The 27133-nt window shown below is 41.3% G+C and overlaps 1 protein-coding gene across 2 annotated transcripts in view; it reads right to left on the reverse strand.

The window, feature by feature from the left end:
• Positions 1 to 17744, reverse strand: part of WDR59 (WD repeat domain 59) — a 76873-nt gene extending 59129 nt beyond the window's left edge. For both annotated transcript variants that reach the window (XM_090260236.1, XM_090260235.1), the window contains exons 1-3: positions 17589 to 17744; positions 7047 to 7096; positions 902 to 1037 (exon numbers count right to left, since the gene is read on the reverse strand). In XM_090260236.1, the coding sequence (XP_090116362.1) occupies positions 902 to 1037; positions 7047 to 7096; positions 17589 to 17642 (240 nt within the window). In that variant the 5' untranslated portion in view covers positions 17643 to 17744. The remainder of the gene's footprint in view (positions 1 to 901; positions 1038 to 7046; positions 7097 to 17588) is intronic.
• Positions 17745 to 27133: the final 9389 nt, after the last annotated feature.

A 27133-nucleotide genomic window follows, 5' to 3' on the forward strand; every position in this document is an offset into this window, starting at 1 on the left:
GAAGCGTTCCTTTAAATACTGTCCTTCCAGTCCAGTGCAAAAGGAGCCAAAGGTCAAGATCCTTAAGTGTCCTAGGAGAACAGAATGCTGATAGAGGAAAGATACCAGAATCTTTATTCAGTCATGGGTTCCTTGGAAAAAACTAATAAAATGTACGCATCTTTTCCATGGAAAAATTCATATATAAACAGGCACATAAAATTTCAGGGGGTTAATGCATCCCAAACAAGAAAAAACCCCTTCTTTTAAGTGGAAGGGTGTATGGAGTCACCTGATCCCTCTGAAAGCAATGAAGGTCAACCACAGATGAGCTCACCAGTTCCCCCTGAGCACGTGTTTCAGAGTCACTGGCTGGTTCCATTGCCGCTAACGAAAACGGGTTCTCATCACACACAGAAATGGAGGCATCTACCCATTTCCCCAGCATAACCTGGATTCAGTCCTCAGAAACATAAGGTCTGACACCTATGGTACCAATAAAACCTTTTCATACACTTTTTTTGGTCTGTATAGCCTCCTTTTAAAACCACCCACACCTCTTTTCCATCTAAGAAATGAGGGTTACGTTCTTTTCTCCACAAAGGACATATACTTCTCAGCCCCAGACCACACATTTATTTATTTTTAATATATTTTTTAATTTAAGATTTTATTTATTTATTTTTAGAGAAAGGGGAAGGGAGGGAGAGAAACATTGATGTGCGAGAGATACATCAGTCGGTTGCCTCTCACATGCCCCCAACTGGGGACCTGGCCTGCAACCCAGGCATGTGCCCTGACTGGGAATTGAACTGGTGACCTTTCAGTTTGTAGGCTGGCACTCAATCCACTGAGCCACACCAGCCAGGGCCCAGACCACACATTTAAAAGCCTTTTCCCCATACTCCTTAAATAAACTCACAGAAGCTGCAAAGTAGTGCGCCGAGCTGTCATGAGGGTTCCACTGCACAGCTCCAATATCCCATTTGCTCTGGCGAGAGATCTTCCGGTGACCTTCGAAAGGGGCATCTAGATTAACGATGTATAGGAACCTGCGTCTAGGGGAACAACAACAGCATGATGACAATGTCACAGCATTAGCATTAAGATAGAAAAGCACATTTAGATTTGGTGATTTGCAAGCAGTGCTCAAAGAAAAATACAACCTCACATATATCTGACCATTAATCTACTCTGAAAGGCATACAAGTGACAAGAGTAACTCAAGGTGGCTGCGGAACACAGAAGCCATATCCCTGTGAGAGTCTACCCCTAGAACCTGTCTCCCCTACCACATCCATGGAAGTGGGACCTCTTCCCAGCGGACTCAGCGCCACCTCTGCCCTTCCCTCAGCCTCTCCCAGCCCCCAGCAAAGACAGTGACTGCTTCCACATTACTCCCAATACGAGGTCTGCATTCTAGCTCCAGCATTCATCTCTGCAGCAGAACTACTAATGTTAAGGCTCTTGTCCTGACCCAGCTGACTGTTGAGTATGGACCAAGTCTCAAATATCTTTGTATGTTCAGAATCCCTAGGCACAGTGCTTCACATTCAACAAATACGTGTTCAGTTAAACAACTCACTTATCACTTAACCAAATATCCTGTAGAAAATCTCAAATTCCCTTGCAAGTCGTCTACTTGAACAGGGAACTAAATGAAGTCTATGGGGGGGGGGGGGGATAATAACAAAAAGAAAGAAAGAAAAGAAAAAGAATGCTCTCCCTCTGGGGAGCATGCCTATGCTTTTCCCTTTCCCTCCTCGCCCCCCACTCCAGGCGCCTTACCTTGGCCTTTCCCTCTCCTACGCTGCAAGGGCCCTTCTTTTGCTTCTGTAACTTGTTTCCTGGGCCTATGAAGCCAGCTGGCTCACTTCTGCTACCTCTGTAACTTTCTAAACAAACTTTCTCTTATAATTTGAAAAAATAATAAAAATAATGAAAATAACATATTAAGTGTCAATGTTCAAGGGACTGATGAATATAAAAGAACTGAAAACAGGGATGTCCTGTGTTCACTTGTTTTCTGTTTTGTTTTTTAATGAAAAAAAAATCCTTTGTGTGTGAATTAGCATCTCAGCAGACATCAGCTATCGATTCATTGTTAGAGAGCACTATAAGCTCCTGGATATCAATGCAGATAGGTAGGCTCAAAAATGAAGAAAAATATTAATAGTCACTGCTCAGAAAGATAGGAAATGAGAAGTTAAAATGGCATGGAAAACTCTAGCAGAAACCCTAGGAGGGATGGTTAAGGAAGAAGAATGAATGCATAGGTAATAAGACACCAATTCACAGATCTTCTGAAACTTCTAAAAAGTTGCTGCAGAACAAAAATCTAGAACCTGTGGCAGGCCTGCATCTTGCCATTAGAACAAAAAATGGAAAAACACTAAGAGCTAAACATAGGGGGGCATGTCAGCAGGGGAGTTCAGAGACATGCCAGAGCAAATACAAAACAGAAAGTGGGCACTTCAGGAAAAACATGCCTGATTGAACATCTGTGCTATCTTCATTCCTCTCTAAAGACCCACTGAAATAAGAATAAGAACATAAAAGACCGAAACCCACAGAGACAAAGAAAATGAAAGAGGAAATGAAAAGCCAATGGGCAAGTGGTCATTGATCTGGAGTGAAGAAAGCTAAGGCCCGAGCACCTGCAGAGAAGCCTGCAGAGAGGTGCCTGCGGAACCAGCTGATCCACGCCTCCAGGACTGCTCAGGAGCTGCAGGCTTCTGGCTACCAGAAAGGGGAAGGGGAAGGGAGAGGGAAAGGGAAAGAGAAAAGGAAAGGGAAAGGGAGAGGGAAAGGGAAAGGGAAAGAGAAAGGGAAAGGGAAAAGGGGAGGGAAAGGAAAAGAGAGAAGGAGAGGGTTGGAGAACCAAAAGCAGAACAAAACCAAACAAGGAGAACTGTTTGAAAGAACTAAGGAGAGTAGTTCAAGAGCACCCGGAAGAGCTGGCATCTCCACCTCTCCCCCTCCCACGTGGAGGGTGGGTGATGTGCTTCAGAGGAGCCCGGGCCTGGGACAGGAGGCACAGCAGAGTAAGTGAGAGGGGCTCTGCTCAGAACAGGACGTGAAGGCCCTTCCCCCTACTCAGCACTCACAATGCTTAGCTTTTAGTCTTCAGTCACTAGTGACAGGCTTCTTCTAAGAAGGAAATGACCAGCCCAAGAAGCAAACACAAATAACAACAAACCCCAGAAGATAATGACATTTAGGGCACGCTCCAACAAAAGGGCCTAGTTCCCACCTGATCTCCCTACAGTGAACCCCACCACCACCCATGTGGAGAGAGATTCAAAAACTCTAATATTAACAGAGAGCCCAGGAGCATCAGTCACCAGAGGAAACCTCAACGACAGAGACCAACATGATCCAAAGAAAGAAAAAGGAAAGAGGGGGGTGGCGGGTAGCACAAAGGAAAGAAAAAACCTGGAGTTAACATTCTGAGAGGTAAAAGAAGACAATGTAAAGAACTAAGACCAAGAAGGAAGTCTTGGAAATTAAAATCATAGCTGAAATAAAGAGATCTGATAAAAGGGTTGGAAGTTAAAGTTAAAAAAACAACTCCCAATGCAAAAAAAGAAAAAGAAAAAAGACCAAAAGAGAATCCATACAGGATACTCAACTAATAGTAGCTCCAGAAAGAATGAGAAGAGATAATAAAGGAGGAAATTATCAAAGACATAATGCAGAAAAATTTCTTCAAACTAAAAGACACAGATTTTCAGACTGAAGAGGCATTCAAGGGTTCTAAAAATTATTTTGTATCTTAATTGGAATGTTGATGACATGGTTGTATATATTTGTAAACTTATTTGAGCTTTTCACTTAAGTATACACTTTACTACATATATTTTAAAGTTCCATATAAGGAAATGAAGCCCTGGCTGGGTTGCTCAGTTGGTTAGAGCATCATCCTGATACACCACGGATGCAAGTTCAATCTCCTATCAGGACACATACAAGAAACAACCAATGAATACATAAACAGGTGGAACAACAAATCGATGTGGTTTCTCTCTCTCTCTCTCTCTCTCTCTCTCTCTCTCTCTCTCTCTCTTCCTCTCTCCCCCTTCCTCTCTTTCTCTCTCAAATCGATCTTTAAAAAAAGTTGCCCTGGCTGGTATGGCTCAGTTGTTTGAGCGTCGGCCTGAGAACCAAAAGATCGCCAGTTCAATTCCCAGTCAGGGCACATGCCTGGGCTGCAGACCAGGTCCCCAAATGGGGGTGTGCAAGAGGCAACCCATAGATGTTTCTCTTGCATGTCAATGTTTCTTTCCCTCTCTTTCTCCATCCTTTCTCCTCTCTCTAAAAGACAAATAAAATCTTCAAAAAAAAAAAAGAAAGAAAATGAAATGGTGAACTTCAAGATCATGTTGAAAATAATATGGTTGTATACATACCTAAGAACACACCATAACAGGAACACTTGCATATTTCCATTTACATAACCCCATTCTTTCCTAGAATGCTGCATCCACATTAGTGAATGTTGAGAAGTCTAACATTTGAGAGACAGATAGTCCAGGGCATCTGGGAGTATTTTGTGAATTGTTAATATAGCAACATGATGCCAAGTGTATGTTATGATTCTACTGTTTAGGTAAAACAAATAATAAAGTAATAAAGGGCAGGGGAGAGCCCTGTAAGTGCTCATTCATGAATGAAAAAAGCCACACACAAAAGTAATCACAATGAAAATTTCATACCCACTAGAGATAAAGATAATACTAGAGACAAAGATAGGATCTGAAAACTTCCAAAGAGAAAAAACAGATAACACGCAGAGTCCAGAATCAGAATGGCACAAAACCTCTAAACAATAACTTAGAAAAGGAACCCTAAATAACAATTCAACCCAACAATTGTTATAGGACTATATTAGAAGAGGGGGGAAGGGCAGGTATATATATAAGGGACTCAGAGCAAAGTAAAAGTGCTAAGTCTTAATCTTCTGCAGTAGTGAGTCAATTTGCATGTCTACAATAGATAAATCAAGATATAGCAGTATATGTATACTATTTGGAAAACTGGAGGCAATCTGAAAGAAACAGCTAAAAATGTCTCAAGTAGTTGCTTCTGGTGAGTAGGATCAAGAGTGGTAAAAAGGTGAGATTGGATGCTACTGTCTGACAATATAAGCCTTGTAATGCTACTTGACTTTTTAAACTCAATTTAAAAAAAGCTTAAAAACTGAGTATGAAATTAATATAACATACCATTGAATTGTACACTTTAAAATGGGTGAATTGTATGGTATGTGAATTATAGCTCAATAAAGTTATTTTTAAAAAAGTGAGTAAGGCCCTGGCCAGTGTGGTTCAGTTGGTTGGAGTGTTGTTCTATAAGCCGAAAGGTCATGGGTTCATTTCCCAGTCGGGGCATATACCTAGGTTGTGGGTTCGGTCCCAGTAGGGGTCTGTATGATAGGCTACTGATTGATGTTTCTCTTGTACATTGATGTTTCTCCCTCTCTCTCTCCCTCCCTTCCCCTCTCTCTAAAATCAATAAGCATGTCCTCAGGCAAGGATTTAAAAAAATATTTATTTAAGTGAGTAGTGAGGGGGCAGAAAAGAGACATACCAATTACCTATGTATCCAATGTGACACAAGAAAATGGTATTGATAATTGTTCCTGGGAAGGGGAGTCAGAGGAAAAAGGAAAACTTTTCTTTCATTGAATACCCTTTGGAATTATTTAAATGTTTGCTATGTGCTTTTTTTAAGGTAAATTAAAACATGATTTCAAAAGAAGATAATGAGGTTAACAGAAAATAATTCATTGATTTATAAATGCGTTCATAAACAACTCGTCGTCGTCGTCGGCAGCCGTCCGTCTCAAGAGACGATGGTGTAGCTTCTTAAGAGTCTATCTGCACCGCCGAGAATGGCTGTGCAGTCCGACTCGGGAGTGACACGGTATCTGTCTCCTCCCGTGTTGAATCAACATCTTGCGATGACGCTGGAGTGTCCTCTCCAGTGAAGCTGAAGCTACAGAGCCTCGAGAGACGATGGTGTAGCTTCTTAAGAGTCTATCTGCACCGCTGAGAATGGCTGTGCAGTCCGACTCGGGAGTGACACGGTATCTGTCTCCTCCCGTGTTGAATCGACATCTTGCGATGACGCTGGAGTGTCCTCTCCAGTGAAGCTGAAGCTACAGAGCCTGGGCAGGGTGATATGGAGGGTCTGCTGTTGCCCATGCAGCAGACCCCCCCTCTCTTCGCAGCTGAAGGGTCCGAGGGAAAGACGGAGTCGATACAGCTTGGCTTCAGGTGCGCCGCAGGAGTTGCCGGTGTTGACTACAACGTCAAACTGCCTTAGGGACTCCGGCTCCGGATTTTCTGTCGGGGTTTACTCCCTTAGCCTTTCCCCTGAAGAGGTATGCCGCAAGGCAGCGGAGGTTTTTTGGAGTCAGAGTTTTCCTTCTCTGATGTGCCCTGACTGGAAGATCGAACCAGCGACACTTAGCTCGCAGGCCAATGCTCAATCCACTGAGCCAAAACAACTAACTAAATGAAAATACATCTGTATCTGAGAGGTACCACACTGGCACAATGTGAGGGTAATTGGCAAATTCAGGGATGGCCCTTAACTGTCAGAACCTTAAAATTTTTGAGCCAGAAGACTATAGAAATTAGGTAGTTCAATTTATTCATGCAGAAATCGAATTCCTTCATGAGAAAACTAAGTCCAGGGAGGCCAAGTGAAATGTCCAAGGGATCATAATTAATGGCACTGCCAAACGAGAGCTGGGATCCCTTCAATCTTAGTAACTACCTATTAAACTATACCAGCTGGCACCCTTCTGAAGAGTCTGTGCAGTGAAGAAAAAATTGCAATTTCAAGACCAAACTACCAGTCACTAAGATTTCAAAGGAATTTTATTGCTTACCTGTTAGGGCAGAGACAAAAATAACTGCACATAATCCCTAGAAGTATCCCTGAGGTAACTGAAGTAGCAGAACCCTTAAATATAAGACTATTTTCCAATTTCCCAGAAACCTCTTAAATCTGCTAGTTGTTCCCAGAAGTCATGACAGACAAGTAACAAGATCACTTACCCGGAAAGAACTGCATGCTGCCCCAGACAGTCCACAGACATTGCAGTTGCCTGTGAGAAAGAAAACAGATTCAGTTCTGCTAGCAAAGCTGGCTCTGGTTGGAGATGACAGGCAGGTAGTCAGTCTCCATGGGATCTTCCTCTTCCCAAGGCCAAGGTAGTCAGTCCCCAGCCAGCAGGTATCATTAGTTCTCTACAGTGGATACTTTAACCCCCTGCTAGTTCTCATCCAAATCTCGCATCTCACATTTAAGCCCCTGCCAGGAAGTTCAGTTGGTTAGCATTGTCCCAATACACTGGGTTCAATCCCTGGTCAGGGTACATGTAAGAATCAACCAACAAATGCATAAATAAATGGAACAACAAATGGATGTTTCAATCTCTTTCTCTGTCTCCCTTTCTCTCTAAAAAAATAAATAAATATGACTTTTTTAAATTAAAATTTTTTTAAATTTAAAAGGTGTAATAAGACAAACTGGCATTTCACAGAAGGAACAAAGTGCCAATTAAACATATGAAAAGATACTGATCTTCATCAGTATCAGGAAAATACAAATTAAACCAAAAAAATGACAGACCATTTCATATGCACTAGATAGGTGGAAACTGATTAGATGTAAGGGCAAGAGCTTGATGTGGACAGGAATTTTTGTCTGTGTTGTGCATGGTTTATCTTAATCCTTTAAGGCTACTATAACAAAATACCATAGACTTGATGTTTCTTAAGGTACAGAAATTTTATTTATCACATTTGTGAGGTTGGAAAGTCTAAGATCAAGGTGCTGGCAGATTTGGTGTCTGGTAAGGACTCTCTTCCTAAATTGCCTAGCTGTAACCTCACATGGTGGAAGCAGAAGGGAGCTTACTCTGGGCAAAGGGCACTAATCCCATTCATGAGGGCTCCACCTCATGACTTATAATAACCTCTCAAGGCCCCACCACCTAATACCAAAACCTTGGGTTTTAGGTTTCAATATATGATTTGTGAGGGGATACAAATATTCAGACCACAGCACTGCTATATCCACAGTACCTGTTCTACATACAGTAGACTCTCAATAAAGAACTGCTGAAAGGATGAGAAATATAACATCTGATAACCCCAAGGCTTATGAGGATATGGTCCAAGAAGAAATTTTACAATACTGCTACTATGAGTATAAAATCTCAACCTCTTTGGAAAACAACTTGGCATTTGCTAATAAGGCTGAAGAATATGCACAACCCAGAGCCCAGCAATTCTATTCCTGTGCAAATACCATGGTTATACATCATCATCTACAATAACCAAAAATTGGAAACAACCCAATGTTTCACGACAGAGAAATAAATCGCCTGTGGGACATTTGTACAGTGGAACAGTACTTCATAGCAAAATTAGTAAATGACAGGCATGATAGTTGACATGGATGAACTTCAAAAACAATGTATAGCAAGGAAAAAAAAAGAAGTCACAGAATTCATCCCATATGACTCCACTGAAGTAATGGTCAAAAACTATCAAAATAAAACCAAGCACTATTTACATTTACATGCATGTGTGGTAAAACTATTTTTAAAACCAAAGAAATAATCCAAAATTCAGGGTAGTCACTGATTCTAAAGGGCATGAAGACAGGGATATGTTTAAAGCCTGAATTCTTTAAAAAATAACTAAAATGGCCTATTCCTTTAAGGTGTGTGGAGGGTAAATTTTATTATTTTTCTTTACATTACAATATCACTGATATATTTCATAATAAATAATTTTTAAATCTATGTTATTGACTATGCTATTACAGTTGTACCAATTTTTCTCCCTTTGCCCCCCTCCACCCAGTACCCACCTTCCCTCCAGAAATCCCTCCCCTTAGTTCATGTCCATGGGTTGTGCATATAAATTCTTTGGCTTCTTTATTTCCTATACTATTCTTGACACCCTCCTATTTTGTACCTACTAATTATGCTTCTTAATCCTGGCACCTTTTCCCCCATTATCCCCATTCCCTCTCCTAACTGATAATTCTCCAAATAATCTCCATATCTATGAGTCTATTCCTGTTCTGCTTGTTTGCTTAGTTTTGATTTTTTGGGGTATTTTTAGAGAGGGGAGGGAGGGATGAAAAGAGAGAGAAACATCAATGTGTGGTTGCCTCTCACACACAGGCAGGTGCCCTGACTGGGAATTGAACCAGTGACCCTTTGGTTTGCAGGCTCAATCCACTGAGCCACACTAGCTATGGCTTCTTTTTTTTATCAGATTCAGTTGTTGATAGTTGTGAATACAGTCATTTTAATATTCGTGGTTTGATCTTCTTTTTCTGAAATAACTCCTTCTAACATTTCATGTAATAATGGCTTGGTGATGATGAACTCCTTTTGCTTTGCCTTGTCCGGGAAGCACTTTATCTGCCCTTCTGTTCTAAATAATAGCTTTCCTGGATAAAGTAATCTTGGTTGCCTTGCATTTCATTACTTTGAATACTTCTTGCCAGTCTCTTCTTGCCTGCGAAGTTTTTTTTGAGAAATCAGCTCATAGTCCTATGGGAACTCCTTTGCAGCTAACTCTCTGCTTTTCTCTTGTGGCTTTTAAGATTCTTTCTTTATCTTTAACCTCTGGCATTTTAATTATTATGTGTCTTGATCTGGTCCTCTTTGGGTCCAACTTATTTGGGACTCTCTGTGCTTCCTTGACTTGTATGTCTACTTCCTTCACCAAATTAGGGAAGTTTTCTTTGTTTCTTCAATAAGTTTTCAATTTCTTGCTCTTCCTCTTCTCCTTCTGGCATCCCTATGATTTGGATGTTGGTACGTTTGGAGATGTCCCAGATGGTAGGAGCCATGTTCTGTTAAAGTGGGAGTTAATAATAAGCAAAGAGTGGAGGCCACAATGATCCATGTGAAAATGGGTTAGTTAAAAGTGTAAGTATGAACTCATGTTCAGCTAGAAATAGATCTAAAAATGGCTACAGAAATATTTAGATATATAACCCATGTGTGCGCATATATATATATATACATATATATATTATATATATACACACAAATATATATATATATATATTCATGGGTTAGTACACATATATATTTCTTGTTTTGTCAGTTGAGGGGACCTAGAGGCAATGACACCCCAATAGCAATGAGCACATCTAGCACCAGATGTTGGTTTCTAACATAATTCTCCAACTAAAGACACCAGAGCTCCTTGGAGAAGTGGCTAATTTCAGGACTGGGGCAGGAAACATACATGATGAGACATGAGCACCTTATGGTGCCAGAAAGTATTAATATATATATATATATATATATATGCGCTAAAGAACCATCTAAAAGAGCTCCCAGTGGTGAAAGCTGGAACAATTTGGGCAAGAAAATAATGGGATTATAATCCAAAGTATAAAATAAATACTTATGAGTTTACACTGATATAAACAAACAACTCAATAAATAAATAAATGGGGGAGAATAACTACCCTCTCCTGAAGTATGGGCTGTATGTAGAGAGTATTTTCCAGAGTACAGCAGTTTCCCCCTTATCCATGGGGGATCTGTTAAAGATCCCCAGTTGATGTCTGAAACCATGAATGGTACCAAACCCTCTATATATACTATGTTTCTTATACATGCACACCTATGACAAAAAAAATTAACTTAGGCACTAAGAGAGTACAGCACTAATAATAGAACAGAACAATTATAACAATATACTCTACTCAAAGTTATATGAATGTGGTCTCTCACAAAATATCTTATTGTACTATGCTCACCTTCCTCTTGTGATAACATGAGATAAATACAATGCCTACGTGATGAGATGAAATGAGGTAAGTGACCTAGCATTAGGCTGCTACAAGGGGTACCTGAGCACAAGCACTGTGGTACCTCCACAGTTTGATAACAAGAGGGCTACTACTTACTAACAAGCAGGTAGCATATCCAGCATGAATACACCGAACAAGGAATAATTCACGACCCAGGCAGGATGGAGAGGGACAGAGTGAAATTTAAACATGCTACTCAGAAAGCCACAGATTTTAAAGCTTATGTATTTTTTATTTCTGGAATTTTCCATCTAATATTTTCGGACCACTCCTGACCACAGATAACTGAAACCCTGTAAAGTGAAACTGCTGGTAAGGCACGGGGGCTACTCTACAGTACCTAGACAAAGATCAAAGAGAGTATGTTTATGGTCGGGAAACTGGACAAGCACTACCTCAGCCAGGTGACCAAGTCAACATCAACAATGGTATGTGATGTTCACAGTATGTACGCTTGATATCATGCGATGAGAATGGCATTTTACAAACCCTGGGGTATTATCCTCCAAAAAACATAACCCCAGTCTAATCATGAGAAAGGCGTAAGACAAATTCCAACTGAGGAACATTCTACAAACTGTCAAGGTCATTACAGACAAAGAAAGTCTGAGAAATTGCCACAGCCAAGAGGAGTCTGAGGAAACATGACAACTAAATATAATGTGGTATTCTGGATGGAATCCCAGAACAGAAAAAGGACATTAGCTAAAAACTAAGGATCACTAAGTAAAGTATGGATTTTGGTTAATAATAATATATCAGTATTGATTAACTGCAGAAAATATACCATGATAGTGTAAGATGTTAATAATAGGTGAACGTGAGTACAGGTATATGGAAACTCTGTACTAGTTCCCAATTTTTCCGTAAATCTAAAACTATTCTAAAATAAGAATTTATTTTGAAAATCTAAATACTTCTTCCTAACTCTACTTACTAATTTAAATAATCGATTTTTTAAAAGATTTTATTTATTTATTTTTTAGAGAGAGGGGAAGGGAGGGAGAAAGAGAGGGACAGAAACATCAAAGTGTGGTTGCCTCTTGCATACACCCCCGACCAGGGTCCTGGCCTGAAACTCAGGCATATGCCCTGACTGGGAATCTAACTGGTGACCCTTTGGTTCTCAGGCCAGCACTCAATCTACTGAACCACAACAGCCAGGGCAATTTATAGATTTTAGAGAGAAAGGGGAGGAGGAGAAGGGTCAATTTGTTGTTCTACTTATTTATGCATTGGTTGCGTTTAAAATTTTTTTTTTATTATTTTAGAGAGAGAGGAGAAGGGAGGAAGGAAGAGAGGGAGAGGAAAAGAGGAAGAAAGGGGGAGAAGGGGAGAGACACACACACACACACACACACACACACACACACACACGTCAATTTATTGTTCCACTTAGTTATGCATTCATTGGTTGCTTCTTGTATGTGCCCTGATCAGGGATCGAACCCGTAACCTTGGCCTATTGGGATGACGCTCTAACCAACTAATCTACCTAGCCAGGGCTTTTAATTTAATTGATTTTTAAAATGTATTCATTCAACAACCATTTGTTGAGTGTTGTTGCATACCAAGCACTATTTTAGACACTAGGGTTACGGTAGTCAATGAGACAGTCTCTACCCTCAGGGAACTTACACTGTAGTAGGGGAGAAAGATGAAAATAAACAAATAGTGAGTGAGGAGAAAGTGGTACAAGATGTAATCTGAGGAGGCAGAGACCAGCACACAAAACAGTCTAAAATAAGGAACTTCTATTCTAGGTATAAGAGGAAGCCACTGAAGGATTTTCATCAAAGAGACATGAATAAATTCATCTTAAAAAATTCACCTTGAAGAAAAAATAAATAAGAAAATAGTAAGAACACCTCCCCTGAAAAAAGAAAATCACCTTGATATTTATCACAGCTTTAATCCTAATTGTCAAAACCTGGAAACTACCTAAATGTCCATAAACAGGTGAATGGAAACACAAATTGTGATCTATCTACACACTGGAATACTACTGGGCAGTAGAAAGGAATGGACTGATATATTCAACAACATGAGTGAATCTCAAAAGTACCAGGTTAAATGAAAGAAGCCAGACTCAACAGGCGACACACTATACTACGTTCCATTTGTTACAGAAATCACATCGGCAAGCTGTCAGAGGGTGGGAGTAAGGGAAGGAGGCTGGCTGCACAGAGGCACAAAGGAGTTTTTAGAGTAATGAAAATGTTCTGTATTTTAATTGTGGTGGTAGCTACATGATACAGGACCACTACATACATTTGTCAAAACACAACAAATTATACACACGAAAGGGTAAATTTTATTGCACATTAATTATACCTCAATAAACCTGGATTTTTAAAAATCACTCTGGCTATGTGGAGGACGTACTGAAAGAGGGCAAAAAGCTGGGATCCAGGGAGAGAAGTCCCAGAGTATGTCCAGCTACTTCGGATACATTGAGTTTGAGCTACCTCACAGACGCTGAAGTGGAGACATTCAGAAAGTTGCTATGAGTCCACAGTTCCTATCATCATCACTATAGTCACATCCTGTAGCATTTTTGCACTTATTGTTAAGAGACCTGTTAACTGCACATTCTGCCACCTTACCTCTCTTTGAGAGTGCAAACTATTCAATCTCTACTACACTTACCAATATTACAGCCAAGAATCACAAGTGGTTATTTAAATGGCAATTAATTAAAATTTATTTTAAAATACAATATCTGGGTTGCACTAATCCCATTTCAAGAATTCAGTGACCGCATTTCCATCATCACAGAAAATTCTACTGCACGGTGTTGCCCTAGAAGACTATCTCTAAGTTTTCTTACGGTGTTAACATAAATTGATTCCAGGGACCACTTCAGAGTAGTTGCCAAGCAGTACTGGTTCTTCATTATTAACTGGTGATAGTAACATCTCAAGGGATTGTTTTATAAAGTGAATGATGCTTGTATAAGCTTTTAAGAAAAAGTTTCACCTTTCAGACTGGGGTCTTTCACTGAGAAATCTAAAGGCTTAAATTTTCTTAAATGAATTTTAAAAGAGGTGGGGTGTTTTGAAAGTCTGTTTGGCCTTCCTTTTCAGAAAGACAATATTAAGAGTTTCAACTTTTCAGACAATGAGGATTTCTGGCCAAGATGGGGGCCTGGACTGGCATGCTCCGTCTCCCTCCATGACTAGGAAGGAGTGCATCTGCCACAGGACCAGAAATAACCAGAGGTTCCAGAAATTAAAGCTACACGGAAGTCCAACATATGAAGTTACAAGGAAGTGGTGCTCGTCCAGACAGGTAGAAGGGACAGGCAAGAACTATCCAAAGTATGTAACGAAAAGCAAAAACCTACAACCATGATTACTCTATCCAGTGAAGCTGTCATTCAGAATAGAAGGGCAGGGAAAGTGCTTCCAGGACAAAGTAAAACTGAAGGAGTTCATCACATCCAAACCACTGTTATATGAAATGTTAAAGGGACTTGTTTAGGAGAAAGAGGATCAAAACTATGAACATTAAAATGAAAACTGTATCACAACAACCAACAACAGAAGCTAGGGAATCGAAACAAAGGCAAACTAAGTAGGCACTGAAAGTGGAAAAAAGAATTATAGGTATGGAGAACATATTGGGGGGAGGTCAACTGGGAGGGGGAAGGGGGGAAAGGAAGGGAGATGGTACAGGAGTTAAGAAACATAGGAGGGAATGGGATAGGAAGATGTTGAAAAGAACTATATGCACAGCCAATGGGCATGAACTAAGGGGGGGAGCAACTGGAAGGAGGGTAGTCAGTGGGTGGAGGGGAACAAAGGAAAAAGAAATTGGGACAACTGTAACAGCATAATCAATAAAGCATATTAAAAAAACACACACACAATGAGCTATCATCTTACAACTGTCAGAATGACTACCATCAATAAAACAACGAACAACAAGTGCTGATAAGGATGTGAAGAAAGGGGAACCCTTTTGCACTCTTGGTGGGAATGCAGACTGGTGCAGTCACTGTGGAAAGCGGTATGGAGATACTCAAAAGATTAAAAATGTATCTGCCTTTTGACCCAGTGATCCCACTTCTGGGAATATATCCAAAGGAACCCAAAACACCAGCACCCCTATGTTCACTGCAGTGTTACTTACAATTGCTAAGATATGGAAACTGCCCAAGTGTCCATCAGTAGATGTGTGGATAAAACAACTATGGGACATTTACACAATGGAATACTAGTCGGCTGTAAAAAAGAAGACAATTTTACCCTTTGCGACAGTATAGACGGACCTGAAGAGCATTATGCTAGGTGAAATAAGCCAGCCAGAGGAAGACAAATACCATGTGATTTCACTCACGTGTGGAATCTAATGAACAAACTGAACAAGGAAAACGGGGACAGACTCATAGATGGAGAGCAGTCTGACAGCTCACGGAGGGGGTGGCTGGAGGTGAGGGCGTGGAGGGATTGAGCAAAAAGGAAAAATGGCTCATGGACATGGACAGCAGTGTGGTGATTGCTGGGGGAGGGGAGTATAAGGAGACTAAATGGTAATGGAAAAATACAATAAAGATTAAATAAAGAACACAAATAAATGAAGTTTCAATTTTGGTTTCTACATGAATGAAATAGTTAATAAAATGGGTCCCTACCCCTCCCAATTAGCACCAAATTCAACCACAAAACCATGCCAATTCATGCTAAGATGTATCCTTCCAAATCAATAGAAAAATCAGAAAGAACATAAAGTCCCACAAGGCAGTTAAATTACTCAATTTACTTTGTCCCCTTACTTTGACAACTGCTGTTTTGGTTTAATTATCTGACACTACTTCATAGCACCCTAATATATGTGTCAGCACCTTCTCTGCAGGTTCCTTCAATTACATTTCTATCAAGAAGTAAGGGTGAGACTGCCTGGGTTTCTATGAGAATGAAAGGGTTTACAGACTAGTAAATTCCAAATTAGCAGGCTCACAGGTACCACATATGATTTTATTCTTGGTCCCCAGAGAAAGCAATTAACAAGGATAACAGGAGGAGTCTGGCGCCTCCCTTGCGAGAACTGGCCTCCCAGAGACACCATGCTGACAGTGCAAAGTGCTTCAGGAACCTTTAATCAGAACGCTGCTACTCAAATTCTCCAGGGGAACTATGCATCAGAGAGCACGGCAGGGCAAACTGGTCGGTGGCTCCACCACACATGGTCTTTATGGCAAAAACGGGATGGGGTTTTAGAAAGAAGACGCCACATCACCCCCTCATTGTAACCCAAATTTCCCCTCAGAATAAATCACCTGAGTATCAACACAGTGCCAGGCACAGTGGACGCCTTGCAGAAGAGCTCAATAAATCCTTGTGAAATAAATGAGTGGAAAACCTGGCACACAAAAGGTATTCCAGAAACATCTGTTGAATAAAAAGAGAATCACCCAGCTCACTCTCACCTCAGGAGCTTTCCCTTCCTCCCCTTCTTCCCCCAGGCTGTTACCTTGGCCTTTCCCTCTTCGAAGCTCCACAAGGGCCCTTCTTTTGCTTCTGTAACTTGTTTCCTGAGCCTCCACTGCCCAGTTGGTTCACTTCTACAACCTCTGTAACTTTCTAAATAAGCTTTCTCTTATAATTAAAAAAAAAAAAGAAAGAAAAAAAAAAAAAAAAGGAAATCACCTATACACTGTCCTAGATGCTGGGGAAGGGGTGGGTGAATATAATATGTTTTGAGGAACAACTATAGGATAGGTTTGTACAGTAGGAAGCACGGTAGGATAATGAGGCCAAGAAGCGTCTTGGGGACAGAAGCCTGAGTTCAAATCCCAATGCAGCCACATACTGGGAGGCCTTGGTCAAGTCACAGGATCAGCCAAACCAGGATCAGCTTCCCTCTTCGGAACAAAAGGATAGCATCTACTATCTTGCGTAGTTCTTTCATGAATTAGAAAAAGAAAATGTAGGTAAATGACACCACAGCATATGAAAGACAGGAAGTAGAAAAATGGTAAAAATCCCTAGTAAGTGCTAACGTTCATTGAAGCTTACTATGTGCCTGTCACTGTGCTACACATTCTAAATGTATGACCTCAAAATTCTCACGCCAACCCTACGTGGTAGGAACGATTCACACTTTCTTACAGGTGGGAAAAACTAATGCACAGAGGACTATGACATGCTGGGATTCGAACCCGGGCACTTTGTGCAGCGCACACTTCTATTCACTCAATATACGGTATTTTCCACTATTCTAGTGTCAGCAACCACTTAAATGCTTCGCCGCTGAGCAGGCACTTCGCATTCAGTTTTCTATCAACTCCACCCCAAAATCCTGTAAGGCAATGTTAAGTCCCATTGTTGGAGCCCAGAGAAGTTCTGCGAGTTGCCCAAAGTCACTAAGCGCAGCCCGGGCCGCGAAGAGCAAACACTGCCTCGCTCACCACCCTGGCCTTGGGAAGCGACCCCGCTCCCCTCAGCTCATCCCTCACTCGCGCGGAATCCCTGTTCTTGGGTGTTCCAGGGCAGACCCCACTCCCCGCATCCCCGCGGGTAACCCCGAAACTCTGTTCATGCCTGCCCCAATCGCCAACGGCCCTCAAGAGTCCCCTCACACTCTCGAGTCTGACCGCTCCGGGACACCCTCTAGTCCATTACCCCAACGCTAGCTGGGAGGGGTGGCCCCCGCCGCCCCCGAGAAGGACCCGGCAGCGTGGGGGAGGGGAACTCGGGAGGGCGCATGCCCAGAAGGTTCCATTTGGTCCCCGCCTTCACCTGGGAGTCGCGGAACTCCACTACCACGTTCTCGCTGCTCCATCGTGCCGCCATGTCCCGCCAGGGTCAGCCCGGCCCCACGCCCGCGCGTTCCTACCACCCACACTTGCGTTCCCGGCTTCGGAGAGCCCCACGCAGCCGGCAATTGAGCTCTGCCACGCCACGCCCCAGCTCCGACTGACTGCAAACCATTGGCTGGCCGAAATGTTGGCTCCACCCCCTCCTCAGTTTCTCCAATTGCGGACCACGCCTAACCGAACAGACACGCCCCCTTCACTTCCGTCACTCGGCTTAAGTCACCCACCGGGTCTGCGGACACGCCCCTGCCGCAAGATCTGCTGGGTGTTGTAGTCCAAGGTCGAGTTGCGCGTGTGTAACCCGGGTAAAGCTCAACTAATACGGAATAAGGTTTGGCGAGGTGAGCGGTACGTTATCCTCCCTGTTTCCTAGCTGGTGTCCCTGGCAAGGCCCAGGATGTTTACAAACTAGAACCCAACATTCGTGCAAACCAAAGGTTACCTCTTCCCCTGAGGTGTGCAGTAAAAGCATTGAATGCTCGATTTATTGTTTCATACAGTATAGCAGCACCTGCCAAAGTGTTCAGGGACCCCAGGGGATCTCCACGACCCTTTCAAGGAGTTTCCGAAGGCAAAACAATGTTGATAATCATACGAAGACGTTATTTACCTTTTCACTTTCTCTCACCAGTGTACAGTGGAGTTTTCTAGAGGCTACAAGATTGTAACAGATTGAACAGTAGAAGCAGATGTGAAAATCCAAAGGGTTTTTTTCTGTTTGTTTTGGTTTTTTTTTTACTTTTATAGAAGTTTATTTGAGCCAAACTGATGACATATGTCAGGAAGCAAGATCTCAAATGCTTCTCCAGTGTTTGTTTGTTTTTTAATTATTAAGCCAGATTTTTTTTAAATGCCACTTTTCCTACTGAAATATTTTTTTTTCCTACTGAAATATTTTTTTTTCCTACTGAAATATTTTTAAAGATTTTCTTTATTTATGTTTAGAGAGAGGAGAAGGGAGGGAGAAGAGAGAGAGAGAGAGAGAGAGAGAGAGAGAGAGAGAGAGAGAAACATCAATGTGTGGTTGCCTCTCGCATGCCCCCAAACTGGAACCTGGCCCACAACCCAGGCATGTGCCCTGACCATGAATCAAACTGTGACTCTTTGGTTCTCAGGCTGGGACTCAATCCACACCAGCCAGGGAATGAAATTTTTTTTTTAATTGATTGATTTGAGAGAGAGAGAGAGAGAGAGATAGAAACATGGATTTCTGTTCCACTTATTTATGCATTCATGGGTTGATTATTGTATGTGCCCTGACTGAGGATCAAGCCCCCGACCTTGGTGTACCGGAGGATGCTCTAACCAACTGCTCTACTGTCACTGAGCAAAGCGAAGCTCATTCATGTGGCTTCTTGGTGTATGATCGAACAACCAGTGCTGAGAAAAACAGGTCTTTATTTACAATATTCCAACCTGGGAGGGGCTGGGAGCACTTCAGCTTAGAGCCCTGTTCTCCTACAAGACCCAGCCTTGCCCTTGCTCCCCAAAAGGCTAGAAGCCAAAATCAAGCCCAATAGTTCCCCATTCCTTATCTGTCAGCTCTCTCCTTCAGGATCTGGGGTATGCTGTCTTCACCCTCCGTATAATAGTCCAGGAAAGCATGTGCTGTGTTACACTGGATCATGGTGAAATTCAGGAAAGGCACAAGTCCTAAGAGAGTGTCCTTTCCATATGTTCCAGGTTCCAAGAGTCAAGATAGAGTCCAAGTCTGTAAGGCAGAGTCCTTGGGGGCTTCGGAGTCAGCTGGAGCAGGCACTATCAAAGCAGCAGCGTGCCTACTTTCTTACTAGTCCAGGCTGCATGGCCAAATCCTGACTATAAACCACATAGCTACTTCTAACATGACTGCTACAACCTGGTGCTCCATCATGCTCCTCCAGCATGCTGCTTCCATGACGCTTCTTCTCATGGTGGGCGGGGGCCCTTCTTTATGCTTTCAGATAGCATGGCCCCCTTCCTTATGGCTCTTCCCCCCTTCTCATGGCTGGCCACCCTAATTTTTTATATGCTGACCGGAAGCACCATACCTCATTGTTATGAAAGTTTCTTAAACTGTATCATCCATCCTTTTACTCAAGTGGCAGCACTACTTCCCTTCAGGAAAGGCTTGGCTACCTCCTTGTAATTGATATGAAAAATATCTTAAATGCTGTACTTACTTCTTCTCAAAACCATGAGCTGTGAGGACTTTGGGGATCACCCCCACCCCATTACACTACCCCAGCAGGGCCCCACTGAAATGTTTTTGTTTTGGAAAATACAGTTATTTTTAATTTACAAAATTTATTATTAATGTTAATGTGCATTAATGTTTAAGTAAAATCATAAATAAATGTTTTAAATTTTCCTTTTTAATTTCTAATCATTACTATCAGTATATATAGCCCACATAAGAATATGGAAGGGGGGTGGCGGAGGGTCTTTAATAATTCTTTTTTTAAGATTTTTATTTAATTTATTTTTATTTTTAAATATTTTACTTATTTATTTTTTGAGACAGGGGAAGGGAGTGAGAAAGAAAAGGAGAGAAACATCAATGTATGGTCGCCTCTCGTGCGACCCCAACTGGGGATCCAGCTCGCAACCCAGGCATGCGCCCCCACCAGGAACCCACCCTCAACCCCCTGGTCACAGGCCGGCACCCAATCCCCTGAGCCGCACCAGCCATGGCTATTTTATTTTTAAAAAGAGGGGAAGGGAGAGAGAAAGGGAAGGAGAGAAACATCAATGTGTGTGGTTACCTCTCACTCGCCCCCAACTGGGGACCTGGTATGCAACCCAGGCATGTGCCCTGACTGGGAATTGAACCGGCAACCCTTTGGTTTGCAGGCTGGTGCTCAATCCACTGAGCCACACCAGCCAGGGCTAATAATTCTTAAGAGTGTAAAAGGTACTGATATCGAAAAGTCTCAGAACTGCTGTGATTGCATTGTGACAGGTGATTAGGGTTCTCCTCTTTTATCCCACCTTCTCAAATCCTGGCTAAACTGCTTAGCTTCAATTTTTTTATAGAAAGAGGAAATTACCTGCTTCATTTATTCAGTTGTTTTACAAGTTAAGCACAGGGTCTAGAATGTAAACAACACTGAAGTGTAAACTATTATTATTATTGTTAATATTATCACTATTTCTGTGTGCAAGTCATTGAATGAAGAGATAAAAAGGCTTTCTTTCCCTTCTGGAGTGTTGAATATAGTAGGAAAGACAAACTTATCAACAGTTAGGGTGACCAACTCATCCCAGGAAACCTTTTCAGTCAAGACAAACTGGAACAGTTGATCACTAAACAACAGGTATATACTTGACAGATGAATTTGATTTTATAAAAGACTTACAAGCAATAACCTAAGAGAGGACAGATTAAATGGGGGAACCTGACAGAGCATAAAGGTGACATTTCAGTTTCTCAGCATATTAGGATTTTGATGGAGTGCACTATCCAAAAAATACTTCAGTACTAAAAGTGTGAACAAAGATCCTGAAGTGTGAAGAACAGGACACACTCCAAAGACATAAAGCAGTTCCCCAATTAATATTCATGGCATTGTGCTGCTTTCTTTCCTTCAAAATTCATCACAATTTGTAATTCAATATTTATTTGTTTATTTCATATATTTAAGCTGTGCAAGGACAGAGACCAGGTCTGTCTTGTTCAGCCCTGCATGGTGACTGCATAAACAAGGCACTCCATTAATATTTATCCAACGAATGGATGTGGAAAACATATAGTCATGTCTCCAGAGTGCTGTATAAGTCAAAGGAAACCAAAAAGTAATTTTTAAAACTATTCATGGTCTTTACTTGTAATTCTTTACACCCAGAAGGGAATACAGAATCACCAATCACCCCCCTTAAAATTCCTTTGCTTTCTTTCTCATCTATCAGCTATTCTCATAAACTGCAGCCCTTAAAAAAACTTCTCTGATCCTGGCCTCCACCCTCCTGTATTGGCCTTTCTTCCTGCTTCCCAGTTTCCTCCCAATTCTCCATCACAAAAGGTCAAAGACTGCTCTGGGGAGAAGGATCTCAACTCAGAAAACCAGGAAGAGAAAAAACTGCAAATCAGGTTCAAGGGCAGGAAGAAGGAAAGATAACGAATACTTTCTATGAATGCTTATGCCATCACATAGGAATATATTGTCGACGTAAGTAACATTCAAACATGTAAAGAATTTCTGTAAGATTTTTATTTGAGCCGACTGAAGACAATTTCCAGGAAGCAAGATCTCAAATGCTCAGGAGAATGACAGTTTGGCAGGGATTTTAAAATTTTTATTTGTTTTATTTATTTATTGTGTGCATTTGAGATAAAGGAGGGAAGGTAAGAAAGATTACATAAAGGTGGGAGAAAACAAGTCAGGGAATGAATTACAGGATAGTTAATAAAGTTATGTGCTTTCTTGATGGTGGTTACCCTTACTTCAAAGGTGTGTTAACCTAGATGCCCAAAAACAATGGACAGGGCTTCCTTGAGGCAAAGATATACCTTTTACTAAAAAGGTGATATGCCTGTGGTGTGACTACCCATCATAACCAGCCCTATTAGAAATTTACAATCAGATCACCCTGTGAGGTTACTTTCCATAGAATCATATTATTGCCCTCAATATGAATTAATTAATTCATCTAACACACCATATTCTTATTTGCTTATTTGCTTATTGATTGGGTTGTCCTGGGTGCTCAATAAATATCCACTGAAGGAGTGATTAGCAAATTAGGATATATGGCAGGTCGTAGCAAGAAGTACAGCTAGAAAAATTGGAAAAAGCTAATTAAGAAGGATCCTGCTGATACACTGGCTGGTGTAGCTCAGTGGATTGACTGCTGGCCTGACAACCAAAGGGTCGCCAGTTCAATTCCCAGTCAGGGAACTTGCCTGTGTTGTGGGCCAGGTCCCTGGTTGAAGGTGTGTGAGAGAGGCAACCAGTAGATATATATCTCTCACACATGGATGTTTCTTCCTCTTTCTTTCTCTCCCTCCCTTCTCATCTTTCTAAAAATAAATAAATAAAATATTTTTTTTTAAAAGAAGGACCCTGCTTAGGTATTTTTTTATTTTATAGATGTAGATATGATTGTATTCCAAAGCATGTATATATATGCAATCTATATCCCATTAAAACCAATACAATTGCCTTTGTCTGAGCATTTCTGCAACCCTCCACCACTCCCACCTCTTTAGTTCATATTTGCCTAGCTCTCAAAATTTGCTTGTCATGGTTCATAGGCACAGAAAGTACTTTGGGTTTCAAATCCTTGGTGCTCTGTGTTCTCTCAATGTTTCCTTAAATGTGAAAAGAGCCTGGTAAATTTTTTTTTTTTGAGCCTGGTAGAATTTTTAAGAGAAGGTGCATGACCGCCTTTCAAACTGCTTCTTAGGACCCTTCCTTGCCATCTCCCACCCACACTGTCATCATGAAGGAGTGGGGACTCTGGAACTAAATTCAGAGCTCTCCGGTTGCTGCTTCATTGTTGTGTACCTCTGAGATCCACATATGAATATCCAATCTGAATCAGAGACTGGGAACCATTGGGAATCTCTTGTCAAGTAGACTTCAACTTGCTGACCAGGCCACAGGGCTCATATCACCAAAGAATGTCTTTTCAGAAAACTAACTTGCTAGGAAGGCAGGATATGTGGCCAACTACAAACCCAGGGCTTTGGCAGCCTCTTATCAGCAACTAGCCTTGCAGATTTGAACAGGACCCTTTATCTTTCTAGCCCTCTGTTTCCTCTTCTGCAGAATGTGGAGTTAGCTGACCCTTCCATCTGTTTGCCTCTGGGAATACTGAAATCCTGCCTTGAGCCCCACTAGTAATTTCCCTCTCCATCAGTCAACAAAGATTTGTGGACGTGTCCACATGCTCAGGCTCCTTGCTAGGTGCATTAATTTGCCCATTATCCTGATTTCTCTGTTTAAGTTTTCTCTTTTCAAGCAAAACAATAACAATGTAAAGAGCTCGGAGAGGTTTGGGAGGAAGTTTCTTACTGGGAGATATTTGCCTACCCCTAGAGAAGGTGCTGGGTACTTGTGCTCTGAAGCCATAGGAAGCCCTCCCCACCCTCTGGCTTATGGAGGCAGAGAGGAGGCTAGGGGGGTTCCCAAGGCTTCCTAGGAATAGTCCTAACAAGCAATTTTCCTCATTTTCTGAACCCTTTAGGTCCCAGACTTACATTCTTCCAGAGATGTCTAAAACTGGGCTTCGCAGCATTGTTATGCACTCCTTTTTGAAGGTTTTGACAATACTTTATCAGGTTTTTCTCCTGACTGTTCTGGTAGGTGGAGTCAGTGCTTTATTAAACCTGTTTCACAGCTGAAGAAGAGTCAAGAAGCAGCTCACCCAGGGTCAGTGAGAGGATGAAGACATGAAAACTAAAAAAAAAAAAAAAAAAAAAAAAAAGAGTCTCAAATCTAGCTAGGGCCATTTCTATATCCTTGTATTGAGAGTGTCCAAAAATAACTTGACACCTCCCCAGACCCATTAACCTTAAACCAAGAACCCACAGGAGAAACTTGGAGCAAAACACTTATTGGACTCTTGATGTAACAAATGACAAATTGAAAGTAATCTGAAGCTGCAGGTCTCAGTGGATGCTTGTCGCTGTGCCTTGAGTCACTCTCTCTACGAAGTGAAGGGTAGAATCAAGCTACTGAATAGAGAATTTTGTATCTTAATATTTTTATTTCAAAGGGGAAATTTGTCATTTGAGTAAGTGCACAAGGAGATAACAAGGGCAGTGCCTGAGACAGGCTGCCATTCAGGGTCCCACAGGGTGCCTAAATTTAGTGCCATCACATTGCAGAGAGTAGAGGCTTCATCTTGGCGTTCAGGCTCTCAGCTGTTCAGCGAGATGTGAGAGGGACTGGCTTATGACAACTTTAGACTGGAATATAAACTTGAAGGGCAAATTATTAATTTACAAAGAGAAATATATCCATTAAGCAAATCTATTATTTTTTCAGTTCATTGGAACTCCTACAGAGAAAATGAAATTGTCACCCCAAATCCCTTGATGAGCATGCTCACTGTAAAGCTTTGAAATGCAGCTCTGCTCTTACCAGCTGTATGACTTTGTAGTGTGCGTGTGGTGTATACTTTATATATACCTCTACCTCTCTACCTTTCTCTCAACTTACATGGCTCAAACACAAATACAAAATGGTATATAATGAAAGGATATAGTTCTCATCCAAGCTGTCACCCAACTCTCCAGCACCTGCTGCTCATCCCCCAGGGGACTACATTATGTTGTTTCATGTTCCCACCCAGTATCTTTATGAATATATAAGCTAATAAAACATAGACCTTTATTTGGAAAGGAGGCACCTTCCGTGCTCATTCATCATTGGTCATTGTTATTTTTAATGATAATGATGTTGATAAATCTTTCCACAGCTCCCCGTCCCCTCAGGATATGATCCAAGGCTTACAGGACCCTGTTGTCTGCCCTGAGGACCAGCTTCATCTTTGGCTCCCACCTCCTTTCTTTGCGGCTCTTCAGCATCCTTCAGTTCCTTGAAGATGCCATGTTTTTTAGGCCTTCAGGCATGCTGTTTTCTTTGCTTGGACCAGTCTTCTCTTCCTGAAATACAGTTCTCCCCTTCCACCTCACTCTCCAGCTAATCTCCAACTTACCTGTTAGGCTGTTAAATCAAAAAAACCACAGGCCCAAAATGTCATCACTCCTGTTCAAAGCGCATGAATCCAAATTTGGTTTAATACCTGATTCTAACTGCAGTTTCAATCTCTCCCAGAAGCATAATCTTAATCCACCAGTCTGGAATTTCCTGAGGAATACTAGTGAGTCATCTTCCTGATAAGAACCCCTGACTTTTCCTAACAGAAAGTGTCCGTACCTGAAATAATCCAGCCTTTGAATGTCTTAGTCCTACCCTCATCCACTTGTTTTAATTTCTTAGTCCCATTCTTTTTCTGCCTATAAAAACTTTCTTTTTGTACAAGTCATGGGAGATCCTTTTTAGTTGCTAGATGGAATGCTGCCTGATTTATAAATTGCTTAGTAAAGCCTATTAGATGTTCAAATTTACTTTGTTAAATTATGTTTAATTTAACATAACATTCTTCATTGTTTTCAGGGAGAGAGAGAAACACTGATTGCTTGCCTTCCATACGCGCTCAGAGTGGTCTTTTGTGATTGGCTTCTTTTACTTAGTATAATATTTTCAAGGTTCATCCATGTTGTAGCATGGATGTATCAGCACTTTATTTCTTTTTATGGCTGAGTAAGAGTCCATTATATGGATATAGCATATTAATTTTATTTATTCATCAGCTGATGGTCACTGGTTGTTTCTATTTTTTAGCTATTTTGAATATTGCTGCTATGAACAATCGTGTACAAGTTTTTCTGTGGACATATGTTTTCATTGCTTTTGGAAATATACTTAGGAGTGGTATTGCTAGGTCATATGATAACTCTGTGTTTAATTTTTTTTAAATCTCTCTTTTTTTGCCCTGACTGGTGTGGCTCAGTGGGTTGGGCATTGTTCTGCAAAACGAAAGGTCCCCAGATAGATTCGTGGTCAGGGCACATGCCTGGGTTGTGGGCCAGGTCCCTGAGTGGGGACATGCGAGAGACAACCAATTGATGTCTCTCTGCCTCTTTCTCCCTCCCTTCTCCTCTCTCTAAAAATAAATAAAATATTTTTTAAAAATTCTTTTAATTTATTGATTTGAGAATGAGAGAGTGAGAGAAACATCAATTTATTATTCCATTTATTTATGCATTCATTGGTTGCCTCTTGCACATGCCCTGACTGGAGATCCAACATGCAACCTTGGTGTATTGGGATGATGCCTTAACCAGCTGAGTTCCCGGCCAGGACCTAAGTTTAATCTTTTTTGAGAAACTGCCAGACTTTTTTTTCACAGCAGGTATACCATTTCATTTTCCATCAGCAAGGTACGAGGGTTCCAATTTCTGTACATCTCACCAACACGTTATTGTCCTCTTTGGTTCAGCCATCCTCCTGGGTGTTAAGTGGTTCCTCTGAAGCTCCATGGGAACAAGGACTCCTTCACCTGTCTGGTTCACCACTGTATCCCAGAACTTAGTGCAGTACCTGGCACTTACTAGATATTCACATTTTGTTCAATACACTAAAAAGTATTGAATGAATAGGTAAATCAAAAGCTAGTTGGATGGTTACAATACTTATTGACTGTAGGAATGTAGGAAAAAACAAAATGTTCCAATACCCAAGAAATTATCTTTAAGTGCCTAAATGAGGAATTTACGCGCACCTAAGATCCTAATGAGTGACCTGAAGAAAAACAAGGAAGCCTTTATCTCCCCAATAGAGATCTCTATTTATCTCCCCCAGAGAGGTCTGTCAGGGGATCTAGTAGTCTTTTATTTTCCGCATAGTGCTAAACCACCCTTTTCTGTTAGCATAGACTTCTTTCTTTCTTTCTTTGACTGTCTTTCTTTCTTTCTTT

This window comes from Furipterus horrens, unplaced genomic scaffold (genome assembly GCF_987537825.1).
Source record: "Furipterus horrens unplaced genomic scaffold, mFurHor1.1.pri manual_scaffold_13, whole genome shotgun sequence".
Lineage (NCBI taxonomy): Eukaryota > Metazoa > Chordata > Mammalia > Chiroptera > Furipteridae > Furipterus > Furipterus horrens.